Source organism: Borostomias antarcticus (assembly GCF_949987555.1).
Source record: "Borostomias antarcticus genome assembly, chromosome: 29".
Taxonomy (NCBI): Eukaryota; Metazoa; Chordata; class Actinopteri; order Stomiiformes; family Stomiidae; genus Borostomias; species Borostomias antarcticus.
Genome location: NC_140262.1, coordinates 6,053,262 through 6,070,072, shown reverse-complemented (window position 1 = coordinate 6,070,072; position 16,811 = coordinate 6,053,262). Strand labels below are relative to the sequence as shown.

Here is a 16,811-nt window from a genome sequence, read left to right as displayed (position 1 = left end):
CGGCGGCTGCCCCGGGAGTTGTTGTGTAAAAGCCCACAAGGTGGCTACCATCGCGAGAGTCCCACGAAATTCCAGCGACAAATCTATGAGCTCGCGACCTCTACCATCGCGAGAGTCCACGAAATTCCAGCGACAAATCTATGAGCTCGCGACCTCCATCCATCGGGAGAGATCTCGTCCGAAAAGGGAAAGAAAATAAACCGACCAACGGCTCTGCTAACCCAGCTAGTTAAGGAAATATCTAAACACGCATTTGGTCGATAATGATACGTTAAGAGGCACGTTCCCCTAATATTGTTCCCAACCCGGGAGTGTATCACCTCAGAAAATTGGAATTTGGGACCTTTTTAATTCTAACATAACGAAAAGGACTTGATTAGCTGGAGGCTAGCGAGTGCTAGTCACAGGGAGCAGTGGAGGGTGAACCACAGAGAACGGGGAAGCTAACAGCTAATCACATATCTTTACTTTGGGCTTTTTTCCCTTCAAATGGGCGTTAGACACCAGCCAACGGCCGCTTTTACCTCAGAGCTCGAGGCGTTGGACGCTGGGGCGTTGGTGTTCTGGGGGCTCGAGCCCTAACGGCCCTTTCTGAGGTGATTCTGAGGTGATTGGTTGGATCAGAACGAGCTAAGCTAACAGCTACTGGGCTCTGAGGGACCAGGCCATGGACTGGACGGGTTAGGGCTGGCTTGATGGCTAAACACTCACACTGGGACAACAATTGGATACTAACTACATAACTAGCTTTAATTCGGACTGTATTGGATACTAACTTCATATAATTAGCTGTTTAATTCGGACTGAATGTGTGTGTTGGTTATTGAGCTCTTTTTACACATTGGATGATTGAAACGCAGAGAAAACAACGCGATTATCAGCTGGGAATTGTGAAATTCTGCAAAAAAGATTGTTTTTGATTGTGAAGAGAAACCGTATATAATGTCTACTGCGAAAGAGAACTCGTGTAGGAAATTCCAGGCCAACATTTTCAACAAGAGTAAATGTCAGAACTGCTTCAAACCCCGGGAGTTGCATCTGTTGACCGATCAGGATCTGAACCAGGTAAATAATAATAATAATAATATGCATTTCATATTAATAACGTTAATGTATTTTGTGACATTATCTCATGTTTGACTGCCACTCATTTTCCACAGTCCATGTCTCCAGATAGATACCACTGTGTCAGGTTGTGTAATGATGGATTATGGCACAGGGGACATGTCCCCACTGAGCAAAGACACGTCTAAAACACGTCTTTTAGATGTATTTTTTGTCTTTTTCGGACGTCCAAAGACATCCAATTAGGAGCCAGAATGAATGTTTATTTTAGTCGTTCAGATATTGAACCCGTTCTGCACGTCCACAGACGTCTTAGAGGGGTCCAAGCCAGACGTGTGAATATTGAGGGGTCCAGCAGACGAACACACGGGGTTCAGGACCCCAGGACGTTATTAAGACGTGATCTGAACGTCTCCCTGACGTGTTTGCTGGGTAACCAGCCTGTCAGACTTTGAAGGGAGCTTCTCATCCCAACTGAACAGTGAGCTCAGATAAGAAACGGGGAAACTCGAGGGACTGAGGGAAAATAGTTGAAAACAACAACCCTCTAAACATGTTGCCTGACTCCAATTACCTCCAGGTTCATATCGGTTCAGAATGAGTAAGTCTCACCCTGTGGAGTTAGTTATATGCATGGTCCGCAATGCTGACCCTTTATTCTGCTTTGGTAGCAGCAGTCTTTGAGGTAAACTACACTGGAATAACGCTCAGTACTCGCCAAGGTTGTGTAAGAAAAATGAGAAGGGGGAGAAGAGATAAGAGATGACGAATCACCTTTAGACTACTCAGTCACCCCTTTTCCCTAAGGTTTTGAATGAGGGGACCCCCCTACCTTTCTGTCTCTCTCCCTCTCTCTCCCTCTTTCTCTCTATCTCTCCCTCCCTCCCTCTCTCTCCCTCTCTCCCTCCCTCTCTCTCTCGCTCTCTCCCCCAAATCATTAGCCAGGTCTCTGTTGTATCATGTAATTGATCCCATGCGATGAGGTCCAGATGGGCCCTTGAACATGGCTTAAGATCCAAACAGCAACGTCAGCATCATCCTATCCACCAGGCTGTGTGTGTGTGTGTGTGTGTGTGTGTGTGTGTGTGTGTGTGTGTGTGTGTGTGTGTGTGTGTGTGTGTGTGTGTGTGTGTGTGTGTGTAGAGAGAGAGAGAGAGACTCGCTGTGTTTGTGTAGGGCCTGCTTGTGATTATTTCAGGTTAAAATCCCTTCCAACCTGGACTCTTGAGTCAGGAGCGGAGTCTTAACGATTACATCACTTCCTTAATCCTACTGAGATGTCCTCACTCTCTCAGTGCCATCATGACATCACCGATGGGACGGTCTTCTTTACACTGGCCTACGCCATAACCCATTTGACAACTATGAGTAGCTAATTATCAAGGGGGGAGGCCGTGGCTCAGGAGATACAATGGGTCGTCCAATGATCGTAGGGTCGTTGGTTCCAATCCCGGCTCCTCCTGTCCACATGTCGAAGTGTGAACTGAACCCCAAATTGCTCCCCGTGAGCAGGCTAGCACCTTGCATGGCAGCTGTTGCCATTGGTGTGTGAATGTGAGTGTGAATGGGTGAATGAGAGGCCTTCATTGTAAAGCTCTTAGGATAAAAGCGCTATATAAGTGCAGTCCATTTACCATCATCTGCTCAATAAACGCCATAGACTCCCATGCTTAACTCATTTTCAAGTCATGGACCTTCTGCAAAGACTTGACCAGAGAATGCCAAGAGTCTCAAGTTCAGCCCTTGAAGAAGTGACCAGAGTTCTCTGTTTCGGAAAAACTACCCCACCGTTTGACTATGTAAACAAGGAATGTAGCTATAACTGATATGAATTGAGCAGAGACAGGGGGAGAGAGGGAGAGAGGGAGAGGGAGGGAGAGAGGGGGAGAGAGAGGGAGAGAGAGAGAGGGAGAGAGAGAGGGGGAGAGAGAGAGAGCTCTACAGACAAGCGAAGACGTAGGCTGTATAGGAAGTGTTGGTGAAACACTGGTTTCTTCCTCTCTGCCTCTTGTCTCTGGTGGATGAACTCAATAAGCTGCTGGTCAGACTGCTCCTAAGATGAGACCCAGGTTAATGCTGTTAAAACAATGACTGGCTGCAAGAGATGCCCATTATCTTAACTCAATCTGGGTCCTAAATTAAGCGGGGAGTTATTCAGCCCTTGAGGAGGGGGAGGGGGAGCTGCTGCCCCCCACCCATATTCATTTGATCCAACCCACCCCATGAATGAGACATTGAAATGGAATCACCCACAGGGAGCAGTTATCCCAAGGAAAAGAGCAGAATGTCAACGTCCAACAGTATCCAATATAAACAATGTGTTTGTTGAACCCAGCCGATAGAGACCGGGGGAGGGGCTTGTTGAACCCAGCCGATAGAGACGGGGGAGGGGCTTGTTGAACCCAGCCGATAGAGACGGGGGAGGGGCTTATTGAACCCAGCTGATGGAGACGGGGGAGGGGCTCCGGGGAGCGGATTCCTCTGTCACGGCCTGTTCAGTCTTCAAACACACGTAGTTCCCTTCACAACAAATGCCTGCTCAGTTAGATAATAGTTGTATAATAGATCTTTTATTAAAAAAAATTGTACTGAACTTGAACTGTCCATCCCATAGACACTGGAGGAAAGAACGCACGCGCACACACACACACACACACAGAGAGAGGGAGAGATGGTGCGAGGCAGCGGCATGATGGGAGTAGGAGGATGGTGGACTGAGAAAGCGAGGGAGGGTTTGTCTGTGGGAGTTTGAGATAAAGAAGGAGTTTAGAAAGAGGACAGAAAGTAGGGGGGTCAGGGAGGAGATGGGAGAGGAAAGAGAGAGAGAGTAGGAGGGGAGGGGAGGAGAGAGGACAGAGAGAGAGTAGGAGGATCAGGGAGGGGAGGAGAGAGGAAAGGGAGTAGGAGGGTCACGGAGGAGAGAGGAGAGGAAAGAGAGTATGGGGCTCGGGGAGGGGAGGAGAGGAGAGAGAGTATGGGGAGAGGAGAGGAGGGGAGGGGAAGTGTTGGGTTTGCTTAAGTGGAGCAGAGTTTCCCAGAGGTTGTTCTCACGGTGAGATTTAAGGCCGTTCAACCTCCAGCCATGTACATAGATTAGAGTTGCAGAGTTACGAGCTGGAGTTTAGCTTATGTGCTTTGCAATCGCCTATAAACTTGGCCTATAATGGATCCGCCCACTCAGACGGTAGATCGCAGTTCAAGGGAAGAAGGGAAGTTAAAATGTTGCAGTCACGGAAGGACTGGTGCCCTAGCAAGGAGGATCTCTATACGTCCACCATCACAACTCTTCCACCATCAGCCTGAAAGCTTGGTGGAGGCGTGGCTAGTAGGGTCACTGTCCGGGTGCAGTACTGGGGGAGGAGACCTCTGATGGGGACGCGTGCGTCCGGTCCTGACCGGGCCCCGGGCCCCCAGCCGGCACCAGGGAGGAAATGAGGAGCTGACGTCCCTCCCTGCCGGTGGGGGGCTGGGGGCGGGGGTCACTGGAGGACCGCTGGACAGGAAGCTGGGCCTGTGTGTGTGTGTGTGTGTGTGTGTGTGTGTGTGTGTGTGTGTGTGTGTGTGTGTGTGTGTAGCTGGGCCTCTGTGTGTGTGTGTGTGTGTGTGTGTGTGTGTGTGTGTGTATGTATGTGTGTGTGTGTGTGTGTGTGTGTAGCTGGGCCTGTGTGTGTGTGTGTGTGTGTGGGGGGCGGGGTTACAGGCCAGGGGTGTGTCATTGCTGCTCCTCTTCAGGCCCCCTGGCTCCATCTCTCTCGCTCTCTCTCTCTCTCTCTCTCTCTCTCTCTCTCTCTCTCTTATTCAATTCAATGGGGCTTTATTGGAACGGGAAAGAAAAACATTTACAAAGTAAAAAATACAAATACCAATTAGAATATAAATAACTACGCTGCCATTAGGCAATTAGACATTTTCTTGACCGACAACCGACCCTCATTAACCGATTATTGACCGGTTAACCGAGAACATTAAAATGTGTTTCTTTATTATTTCGTGGTCGGGTCGTTCAGAACTTCCTTGGAATGTTGAAACGATTTACTGCAGTAGCCTACGCCGCCGACAAGAGACAGCGAGAGCAAATATGACCGTTATATATTGTCAAAAGTAACGTTACTAGTAAGACCTGTGTAATTACCTCGTCGGTGGTGATCGCTCCGTCTTCAAAACACTCAGCTCAGGTAGCTAAGGTTTATGACAGTGTGCGGGGAGGCTCATGGGAAATGTGGTCTTTTTGGGCGGAAAACACTTCCGCTTCCCGAAACTCCTCGTAGGGCCTTTAAGAAGATCTAAAGGAATAGAGGCTTAATAGTAACAATAATAATAAATGCTTCTATTCTCTTTCACTCGCTCTCTTTTTCTCTCTCTCTCTCTTTCTCTCTCTCTCTCACTCTCTCTCCCTCCCTCTCTCTCTCTCTCTCTCTCTCCCTCCCTCCCTCTCTCCCTCTCTCTCAGCTCAGTGTGCTGAGAGTGAAATCATCAGTCAGCGTTGTCAAATTACCAGAGACATGATTTGTTTTCATCTGAGATGTGACACGTTCTTCCCTCTCAAATCACTTTTAAAAGGAGCCAATCCATCCATCAGCCTGGCTGAGCTCAACAAGCTCCAGCAGGATGCGCTCTGGGGGTTAGGGCTGGCGTGCAGGGGCATGGGGCTGGGGGCACAAGCCCAATATTGGAACAACACACTAATAATCAAACACTTCTGTACACCAGGTGAGACGCTGCCCTGGGAGGTATGTGAAGGTAGAGAGAGAGAGACCGAGAGAGAGACAGTCAAGCAGGAATGACAGCTGCTTGCTAATGTTTAACACTTCAGGCTGAGGCAGACACTAGGCGGTAACAGAAAGCTAAGAGGAGCCATTTTAAACAGCTCCCTCTCTCCCCCTCCCTCTATCCCCTTCTCTCTCTCCCCCTCTTTCTCTCCCCCCCTTTCTCTCTCTCTCCCCCCCTTTCTCTCTCTCCCCCCCTTTCTCTCTCTCTCCCCCTCTTTCTCTCTTTCTCTTTCTCTCCCTCTCTCTCTCTCCCTCTCTCTCCCTCTCCCCTCCTCTCTCCCCTCTCTCCCCCCTCCTCTCTCCCCCTCCCCCCTTCTCTCTCCCCCTGAGGGAACTGCCTCCATGTTTATATGTTTGCACATCTTCTCTGTGTTTTCCTCAGAAGTAATTAGTTAGCGGTGGTTCAACAAGTCCATGTGGGCCAGGTGAGGCTGGTTGGGACCTAGGACCAGGGTTAGGGCTAGGACCAGGGCTAGGGTTACCTAGGGTACTGTATAGGTATAGGTACTGTTGGGGGATCTGAGGCAGACAGCCTTTCTGTTTGGGAAGTTGGTTGGAAGGAAGTGGTTGGTAAATATCACCACAGCTGATTAGAGCTGATTAGAGAGGTTCATTACTGTTCCACCCCCCTGGGAAAAGGGAAGCAACATCTGGACCCCATAGGTGCCGTCTCTCTCTCCCTCTCTCTCTCTCTCTCCTACTTTCTTTCTTTCTTTCTCTCTTTCTCTCTAGCTCTCTCCCCACTTCGTAGTTTTTAATGATTGCCTAAATTGCTCTTTTTTTCTCTGTTTTACAGGCCAAACCTATTTATGGCGGATGGCTTTGCTTGGCCCCTGAGGGAACAGACTTTGACAATCCTATGCAAAGATCCCGGGTAAGATCACATGAGCTGTGTGTGTGTGTGTGTGTGTGTGTGTGTGTGTGTGTGTGTGTGTGTGTGTGTGTGTGTGTGTGTGTGTGTGTGTGTGTGTGTGTGTGTGTGTGTGTGTGTGTGTGTGTGTGTGTGTGTGTGTGTGTGTGTGTGTGTGTGGCATACATGCATGTGTGCTCTCCTTCCCTTCACTACACCATGGAAACAGCAGTCTACTGTAGCTGAATGCTGCTCAAACCCTAATTGCTCCCACAGTGCATTAGGCCCTAGTAAACCTTCACCCTCATAAAATGATTTTCACATTTCTCCTTGCACTTCTGAGCTGTAGCGTCGTGCACGCTGGTTAATCTCTGTCCTTGCTGGTGATTTGTTTACAGGTGAGACATGATAAGGTATTTGTGGATTAACTCTGCTCCTCTCTCTCTCTCTCTCTCTCTCTCTCTCTCTCTCTCTCCACCTGCAGAAATGGCAGAGGAGGTTCTTTGTGCTCTACGAACATGGCTGCCTTCGCTTCGCTCTGGACGAGTCTGTAAGGAGCTTCCTCTCACTCTCTCTCTCCCTCTCTCTCTCCCTCTCTCCCTCCTTCTCTCCCCCCCCTCTCTCTCTCTCTCTCTCTCTCTCTCTCCCTCTCTCTCTCTGTCTTTAGGATGTCTCTGAGATCAGGCTAGCCTGTTTTACGCTCACAGGAGGTCCTCTGTATCCTGCTTTAGACCGTAGCATTATCAGTCATCATCAGGTCGTCCTCAGACTCCTGGATCAGTCTCCAATCATCTCGGTCATCCATACATCCAGCCAGTTCCTCAGAACTCTCCACTCCTGCGTCCCTCCTCAGTTCATCCACGTATGATGGCGTGGGACGTCCCGTATCAGTGGTCCCTGGAAAAGGGATGACTGGGCTACGTTGTTATCTCTGCACAGGGGGTTAGGGGTCAGGGTTGGGTTGGGATGCAAGGGGTTAGAGGTCAGGGTTGGGGTGCTAGGGGTCAGGGTTAGGGTTGGGTCAGGGTTAGGGTTAGGGTGCTAGGGGTCAGGGTTAGGGTTAGGGTTGGGTTGGGATGTTTGTTGGACAGACGTAACAAGTTCATAAACGTGGAGCGAGACGCAGAGTGTATTAAAAAAACAAAGATAGCACCAGTAGAGGTGAAGGAGAAAGAGAAAAGGTTCTCAATGGCAGCCATTGTGTGTGTGTGTGTGTGTGTGTGTGTGTACACGCGTATGTGTGTGTGTGTGTTCGTGTGGTGTGTGTGTCACTTGGGAATGCGACACAGGTGACCAAGCCCACTGAGCGATCAGACTGGAGATTAGAGTGCTTGTGTGTAAACAGAGAGACCGATGCGGCGCCTGGCCTTGAGACGCCCTGGGAGACGCTGCTCACCAGAACAACACCGCCCTGGTGGCCATGATCACATTAGGCCTGCATTGGAGTGAGACAGACATCCCACTCCCTCTGCATGCTGCCTCTGAGCTGCCATGAGAGAAGCAGGAAGACTCCTGCCTCATTGCGTGTGGGTGTGTGTGTGTTTCCAGAGTGTACTGTGCGCGTGTGTGTGTGTGTGTGTGAGAGAGAGAGAGGGACTGACACCTGTTGTTTGTGTGTGTGTCTGTTTGTTTGTGTGTTTCCAGAGAGTACTGTTTGCGTGCGTGCGTGCGTGCGTGCGTGCGTGTGTGTGTGTGTGTGTGTGTGCGCGTGTGTGTGTGTGCGCTGAGGTGTGTGTGTACATCCCAACTGTGTTTCCTCTCATTGTGGAGGTTATTTTAACGCCGTCGGCCACATTGTCTTCCCGTCTTTTCATGTGCTCAGGGCGGGAACGCTCCGCTTAGGGAACGCTCCGGAAGGCTGGGAAAACTGGCTCAGGAAAATGACCCCTCCCCCAGATTAGGAACGCTCCCAAATTTCAGCTGACAGGACTTTTTTGCGACGTCAAGCACACCAGTATAAACTCACCTACAAGCCCCAGCAGCACAGTACTAACCCATTCATGAAGGACACACACACATCCGCCAACACACACACACACACACACACACACACACACGGTAACACACTTTGACTCCTCTTCTCTTTTGATGGTCTAATCTTCCCCCCCATGACTCTGGCCTCTCCAGCTAGAGATGAAGGCTGAGCCTGGTCCCTCAGTAAGCCTATCAGGCCACAGTAGCCCCCCCCCAGGCCCCGGCCTCACAGACACGGAGGCTGGCTCGCTAGCTGTCCCTGCAGTCCAGCCAAATGGCTTAATGGGCTGAACGGTCACTTGATAAAGATTCCATTGTTCCGTCCCCAATGATCAGATTAACACTCTTCTTTAATAAGCCCTGGCAGACGGGATCTGTCCAGCCATGTGACACCAACGCCGGAGAAGGCGCCTGGCCGACCAGGTGACAGAGAGCTCTTGTTGTTGAACGTCACCACAGCCAAACGCCCCCCCAATTTCAATTTGGTCGGACGAAAATATTCAAGCACAAAGAGGATGTGACGTTCGATTGTCAGCTGGACAGAGTCGATCGGATCTCAAACGGATCGGGTTGGAGATAATCGAGACGCATATTAATGCCAGGTGTAAATGTAATCAGGCTAAATCATTATCTGGATACGATCTGGATACGAGGCACGTTTTAATGCCAGGTGTAAACGGGGTCTGTGATGCTCTCCTGCCTCCCAGCCGCTGACTGACTGCCTGTGAGCTGCTGCCGTCTGCCTGGACGTCAGAGGAATGTCCCAGAACCGGCCCCAGACTTGCTCCCATGTCTGACTGTCCTCATAAAAGACCCAATATGGTCTAGGAGTGCGCTACGCACCCCTGTTTGAAGTGGTTGTTAGTAATTCCTCTGCTGCTTTTGGCCGGCGGTGGAGGCTTGGGGTTGGGCAACGCAGGGGGATGTGGAGGGCAGAGACCACATTGGAACCACTGGAAACACAAACAATGAACAGGACAGCGCTCACCAAATATTAGGCTTGATCTGATCTCATTTATTTCCCAGAAAGTCTATTTGCTCAGAGCTGTTGACTTGGCTGTTTCCACACGTCAGCGTCCGGTTTGTTAGAAGAACACAAACGGCAGTTTTTATTGGGTTGTTTGCTTTTGCTGGGACAGTGGGAGCAGGGACCAGGGACCAGGGGAGCCGTGGCCCGGTGGGTCTCTGGGGAGACGTGGCCCGGTGGGGTCTCTGGAGAGACGGGGCCCGGTGGGGTCTCTAGAGCCGTGGCCCGGTGGGTCTCTGGGGAGACGTGGCCCGGTGGGGTCTCTGGAGAGACGTGGCCTCGTCAGACGGAACTATTCTCTCTGAGGAGAGGGAGATGCTCGCGAGCCTCCAGCAGCATTCCTCTTCCTCTTCTATGCCCATATTTGGAGAACCACGGCAGACAGGCTCCCAGTTACCAGAGCAGGAGTAGGGATACGGAGCGAGCGCTTCGCCCCAGTTACCAGAGCTGGAGTAGGGATACGGAGCGAGCGCTTCGCCCCCCGTAACCACAGAGAGACGTCAGACCCAAACATTCCTCTCACAGCAGACAGCCCACCGCCACCGCCAATACCAGCCCCCAACACCAGCCCCCAACACCAGCCCCCAACACCAGCCCCCCAACACCAGCCCCCAACACCAGCCCCCAGCACCAGCCCCCAGCACCAGCCCCCAACACCAGCCCCCAACACCAGCCCCCAACACCAGCCCCCAACACCAGCCTCCAACACCAGCCCCCAACACCAGCCCCCAACACCAGCCCCCAACACCAGCCCCCAACACCACCCCCCAACACCACCCCCCAACACCAGCCCCCAACACCAGCCCCCAATAATGGGCCATGATCAAGGGTTTAAAGCTGTGTTCAGGTACAACAGCTGCAAGGAGAGCTGGGTTTGAGAACGTCCGTCTTGTCTCGAGACTTGACAGGTTGAATCTTGAAAACGACAGTTTCTGCGTTTCAAATCAGCGGTCACTAACCAGTCAAATTTCATTCTAAAACTGCTCTAAACTGCAAATGAGGATCCCAGCGGAGGAGGAGGAGGAGGTGAGGGAGGATGAGGGGAGCGAGGGGAGCGAGGAGGTAGAGGGAGGAGGATGAGGAGGATGAGGGGAGCAAGGAGGAGGAGGTAGAGGGAGGAGGATGAAGAGGATCCCAGCGGAGGAGGAGGTGAGGGAGGACGAGGAGGATGAGGGGAGCGAGGAGGTAGAGGGAGGAGGATGAGGAGAATGAGGGGAGCAAGGAGGAGGAGGTAGAGGGAGGAGGATGAGGAGGATCCCAGCGGAGGAGGAGGTAGAGGGAGGAGGAAAGGGAAGCGGAGGGGGAATTGGAGAGGAGAGGAGAGAAGACGAGAGCGAAGGAGAGGGGAGGAGAGGAGAGGGGGCCGGTCGAGGCAGCCCAGGGCAGAGTTGTGGAAGTGAGTGTTCTGCCGGAGGGCGCTGGCGTGTCGAGGCTCATCTGATATAAACCAGCAGCTTCCACTCCGCCGGCGCTGCTCTGTGACGGGACGCCGGCCCCCGCCAATAAAACACACAGCCCAAGAATGCTTCATTTATACAGTTTCTTTCATTTATAGAGTTTGTTTCATTTATAGAGTGTTTCATTTATAGAGTTTGTTTCATTTATAGAGTGGGTGTTGAACTTAATTCTAAAGCTGGCTTTACAAAGTTTTTTTTTTTACACCAATTCATTTTTTTTTACGACCCTGCTCAAGACGGGATGCGATTTCCGGAGAACAATATTTATTATTATTATTATTATTATTAGGTGGGTTAGCTTGTAGAAGCTAGTTATGCAATTTATAGTTTTGGCGTTATAATGATTTGTTCGGCAACTGCGCTCCCCATTGAAACGTATGGCGACGCACTCTAACTTTTGAGCTGCTAATTTTGCATTTTCCCCCTTTTTCTAACTTGTCGCTATGTGCTGATTCGTACATTGTAAGCATCTAAGCTGTGTGACTTACAGTTTTCGCTGTATGACGATTCGTTCGGCAACTGCGCTCCCCATTGAAACGTATGGCGAGTGAGTCAGTGTGTTCTGTATGTTCTGTGCTTTGCTGCTGTAGAGCTGTGCTGCTGCGCTGTGGTTGCTATGGTGGCTAGTATGGTTGATTTGGTGCATCACTTTCCTGGAGACGCCACCGAGCGCCTCCCCCTTCCTGCTCTGAGAGAACATGGTCATGTTTAATGAGACCCCCGTGCGCGGGGGTATATTTAGACACCCCCCTAGACGGGAGGACAATGGGAGGAACTGAGATGGGGCTGGGCTGGAGGAACCGAGCCGGCTGGGACTCGGCTGATGAATGGCAGCCCGGCAGATACGGATCGCCTTTGTTTGGGCGCCAGCGTCAGAAGTGTCTCTGATTGGCAGGCGTAGGACGGCTGCAGGGTGGGGGCGGAGCACGGGCCCAGGATCAGTCCGCCCCCACACGAACCTGACCCTGCCGTCGTGTTCAAACTGGTCTGGGATCAGGGGGAGGGGATTGTAGGATCACGTCTCACAGCAGTCGCTGTAGTAAACACTCTGTCTGTAAACACGGCGGGCTGCAGTGTTATTGTGGCGCTGCCAGCGATTGTCCCGTGACTCATTGTAGGCTGATCCAGAACCAGTAGCAGGACTGCTGGGAAACAAAGGCTCTGGAACACAGCTGAGCCTCAGGGGCTGCAGGCTGGGTTCTGCTCTAGTAAGCTCCTTCACCCCACCAGTGACCAGCCCACCAGTGACCAGCCCACCAGTGACCAGCCCACCAGTGACCACCCCACCAGTGACTACCCCACCAGTGACTACCCCACCAGTGACCAGCCCACCAGTGACCAGCCCACCAGTGACCAGCCCACCAGTGACCACCCCACCAGTGACTACCCCACCAGTGACCAGCCCACCAGTGACCACCCCACCAGTGACTACCCCACCAGTGACCACCCCACCAGTGACCACCCCACCCCAGTGACCACCCCACTGACCACCATGACTACACACCTTCTGGACTGGACAGGAGGGTCACTCAGAGTCAGTGGATGTGACTGTTCCCAGTCCCCTCTCTCTCTATCTCTTTCTCTCTCTCTTTCTCACTCTCTCTCTCTCTCTATCTATCTATCTCCCTCTCTCTCTCTCTCCCTCTCTCTCTCTATCTCCCTCTCCCCTCTCTCTCTCTTTCTCTCTCTCTCTCTCCCTCTCTCTCTCTCTCTCTCTCTCAGTGCTGTAGCAGACTGGTGTTTCTGCGCCGTCGTTCTCTCTAAAGTGTGACCCAGTGTAATTGCCATATTTGGCTTCCCTTGGGCTTTGCTGGCTGATCTCTAGAAAGCTGGATCTGTGTTGAATGGCCTTAAAAGGAGCCGGCAGAGAGACTGCACCTGTTTCCCATCTGGAGCAGTGCTGGGCTGATAACGGCGCTGGCTGACTGCCCCCTCACTGCCCCCTCACTGCCCCCTCAGACCAGCCCTGGCTGACTGCCCCCTCACTGCCCCCTCAGACCAGCGCTGGCTTACTGCCCCCTCACTGCCCCGTCAGACCAGCGCAGGCTGACTGCCCCCTCACTGCCCCCCTCAGATGAGCAGTGGCTGACTGGACCCTCACTGCCCCCTCAGACCAGCCCTGGCTGACTGCCCCCTCAGACCAGCGCTGGCTGACTGCCCCCTCATACCAGACGTCTGGAGGACGTGCACACACACACACACACACAAAATGTAGGCCTGTCCGAGCTAGCCTACATACACCGAGTGTAATTGTTTTGCATCACTGATATAAGCCAGTGAGATCAGACATGTATTGGTTAGCCGTGCGCCCGAGAGGGACCGATTGGGCCACGGTCCATATCCACAGGACAAGGGCTTGTTTTTATAGTGAGCCATCATGGCGCTCTAGGTGTCCTTCATGCTTAAAGAACGCTTAAAGAACTTCGTCTCCCAGCTGGTGTACAAAACACAGACGTGGCGATGGAAAAGAGAAAGGGGGGGGTGGAAGTGGAAGATGAAGACAGACCATCATCATGAGCGCCACACTGACGTGCCTCTCTGAGGCTTCCTGACTAGGACCACTTCTGCTTTACTTTCACAGCCAATAGGAGAGCAGGATACTCATCTGAGAACTATAGTATAGTGATGTTTGTGTAGGAATTCCATCTGATGACCCTGTAAGTAAGTGTGTGTGTGTGTGTGTGTGTGTCCAGCCCAGCACATTGCCCCAGGGAACGGTCAATATGAACCTGTGTTCGGACGTCATCGACGCTGAGCCCAAGACCGGCCAGAAGAACGCCCTCTGCATCATCACGCCCGAACAGGAGTTCTTCATCAGGGGGGAGAATAAAGAGATCATTAATGGGTAAGTGGTGTGTGTGTGTGTGTGTGCGTGCGTGTTTGCGTGCGTGCCTCTCTCTAACCTGACCTAGGGCTGCTCGATTAATCGGATTTTAATCTAGATTACGATTTGGGCTGTCAACGATCATTAAAACTAAATAATCCATAAAACGATTTTGCACAAATCAAGTGCACCCTACACTGCAGAGCTATACTGTGCCTGGCCCCTCCCCCACCCCCCAAAGCCCCAAAACAAACACTTCAAAGCGAGACGAGTTGTCAAGCGAGGCGCACGCATGCTCCTCTCGAACAAAACACGACAAGAAGAAGATTATGGCAGCAGAACGAGAGGTGGACAAGAGAGCTAAAACAACGTCAGTGGTGTGGAAACACTATGGGTTCGCGGAGACAGATTTGGACCAAGTTGACACGGTGTGTAAAATTTGCTACGCAGTCGTAGCTGCCCCTCAAAGTAGCCCTTCTCGGTGCATTCCGCTCACTCATGCCAGACAACAGTCCTTTGCCGGTCCATTCACTTTGCCGTCAACATAAATCGGTGTCGGCCTATTAAGGAGAGGCGCTCATATTTACAAGTGTCAGATAAACATGAAACGTCACTTACCTAAGCAAAAGGGTCTAATTTAACAAATGCTGGGTTTTGAAGCCTCGGCGCTACCATTAAATAACTTATTTAGACGCGTTCTGTCCTGGTGAAATTATTTTTCCGAGGTAGTCTTCTTCTGTGGTGGTGGCGGTGCTTTGAAGCTTCTTTATTTATCAGTTTTGGCACTTTTATTAATTTATTTTCAAGGTCAAGGTTCACTATTTGTCTCCCAAAGAACATTGTTAAAAAGAAAAGCCACTGTCAACATTTAATAAATTAATTGTTATCAAAGTCAATAATTTGATTTGTTAAGAAAATGTTAAAACTTTTGATAAAAAAAAAAAAAATCAATGAATAATCGTGTATAATAATCGTGATCTCAATATCAATCAAAATAATCGTGATTATGATTTTTGCCATAATCGAGCAGCCCTAACCTGACCTACCCTCCTCTTCTGCAGCTGGAGTGAACAGCTGGTGGTCTACCCCCGGACCAACAAGCAGAACCAGAAGAAGAAACGCAAGGTGGAGCCCACAACCTCACAGGTAACGATAGACACACACACACACACACACACACACTCTCACTCACTCACTCACTCACTCACTCACTCACTCACTCACTCACTCACTCACTCACTCACTCACTCACTCACTCACTCACTCACTCACTCACTCACGTTTTCACCCTTCTTGACTCATTAAATGTCATCTGCATCACTTTCAGCCAGACTGGGGTAGCTGCATGTTGATGATGATGCTGTTGATGATGATGATGCTGTTGATGATGATGATGCTGTTGATGATGATGATGCTGTTGATGATGATGCTGTTGTTGATGTTAATGTTGTTGATGTTGTTGTCCTGTCAGGAGCCGGGTCCAGCCAAGGTGGCGGTGACGGGCTCGGGGATCCCAGAGGCGGAGAAGGTTCCAGACTCCAGCTCCATCATCTGGCAGGAGGAGCTGAGCCAGAGAGAGGCCGAGGGTGCCGCCGTGTGGTCCGCCGCCGACCTGCCCTCGCTGGGCTCCCCGCTGGGCTCCCCGCTGCCCCCTGCAGGTGTGGAGAAACTAGGAGGGTTTAAAGTTGTGTTGTTCTTTATTAGAGAAGGAGGCGTGTGTTTGTGTTGATTCTCATCTCTGTCTCCGCCCCCCCAGGTGACTGTGCCTCCGCGGGCCGCGCCTCGGACGTGGGCTCGGTGAACGGGGACGAGGTGGACCGCGGACCGCCCCTCCACGGCTCTGCACCCCAGCCCCCCGCCCCCCACCACGACCTCCTCCTCCTCTCCCCCGCCGGCTCCTGCTCCAGCCTGGGCGGAGTCCCGCGCTGCCCCTCCCCCGCGCCCAGCGACCCCTTCCCCTGCGCCGGCTCCCTGCTGTCCAACGGCTCGCTCATCAGCGGCTCCGCCAGCTCGCTGGACTCGGACGCCAGCGGCACCGTGGACGCCCACCACCCCGCCCACGGGCTCCACGACGCCCACCACCCCGCCACCGCCCACGGGCACCACGACGCACCGCGCGCACGCCGCCTGGAGGCCGAGGCCCGGAAGGCAGAGAAGAGGAGCAGGGCCAGGAGCCCCGGGAGGCTGGAGAGGGAGGCCGTGTTCAGCCCGGAGAGGAGGTGAGCCCTGCACAGATTATACTGGGATGGTGGGTGGGCGGATGGATGAACAGTTGGCTGGTTGGTTGCTTGGTTGCTTGGTTGGTTGGATGGATGGATGGATGGATGTATGGGTGATGGATGGATGGGTGATGGATGGATGGATGGATGGATGGGTGATGGATGGATGGATGGATGGGTGATGGATGGATGTATGGGTGGGTGGATGGGTGGGTGGGTGGATGGATGGATGGATGAACAGTTGGCTTGTTGGTTGCTTGGTTGGTTGGATGGATGGATGGATGAACGGTTGCTTGGTTGGATGGATGGATGGATGAACGGTTGGTTGGTTGGTTGGTTGGATGTATGGGTGGGTGGGTGGATGGATGGATGAACAGTTGGCTGGTTGGTTGGTTGCTTGGTTGGTCGGTCGGTCGGTCGGTCGGTCGGATGGATTGGGGGTGTTGTAAGGGTGTTGTAAGTGATCGCCTCAGTCTTCTTTGTATTCAACCTGAGGCCAACCCTGGCACGTTCTGCCTCTGCTCAATTTAGCCGTTGCATACTGCATACTGCTATGAAAAATCAGTGCAGTATGCAGTATCCAGTATGCAGTATAGTAGTATGTGGTTTCGAAAACAGCCTGTGTG

General features: G+C 51.9%; 1 protein-coding gene across 2 annotated transcripts in view; it reads left to right on the top strand.

The window, feature by feature from the left end:
• Positions 1–260: 260 nt before the first annotated feature.
• LOC311326799 (myosin phosphatase Rho interacting protein) overlaps positions 261–16,811 on the top strand; it is a 41,184-nt gene continuing 24,633 nt past the window's right edge. For both annotated transcript variants that reach the window (XM_084459766.1, XM_084459767.1), the window contains exons 1-7: positions 261–1,065; positions 6,631–6,708; positions 7,169–7,234; positions 13,836–13,987; positions 15,028–15,112; positions 15,438–15,624; positions 15,723–16,185. In XM_084459766.1, coding sequence (XP_084315892.1) covers positions 943–1,065; positions 6,631–6,708; positions 7,169–7,234; positions 13,836–13,987; positions 15,028–15,112; positions 15,438–15,624; positions 15,723–16,185 — 1,154 coding nt within the window. In that variant the 5' untranslated portion in view covers positions 261–942. The remainder of the gene's footprint in view (positions 1,066–6,630; positions 6,709–7,168; positions 7,235–13,835; positions 13,988–15,027; positions 15,113–15,437; positions 15,625–15,722; positions 16,186–16,811) is intronic.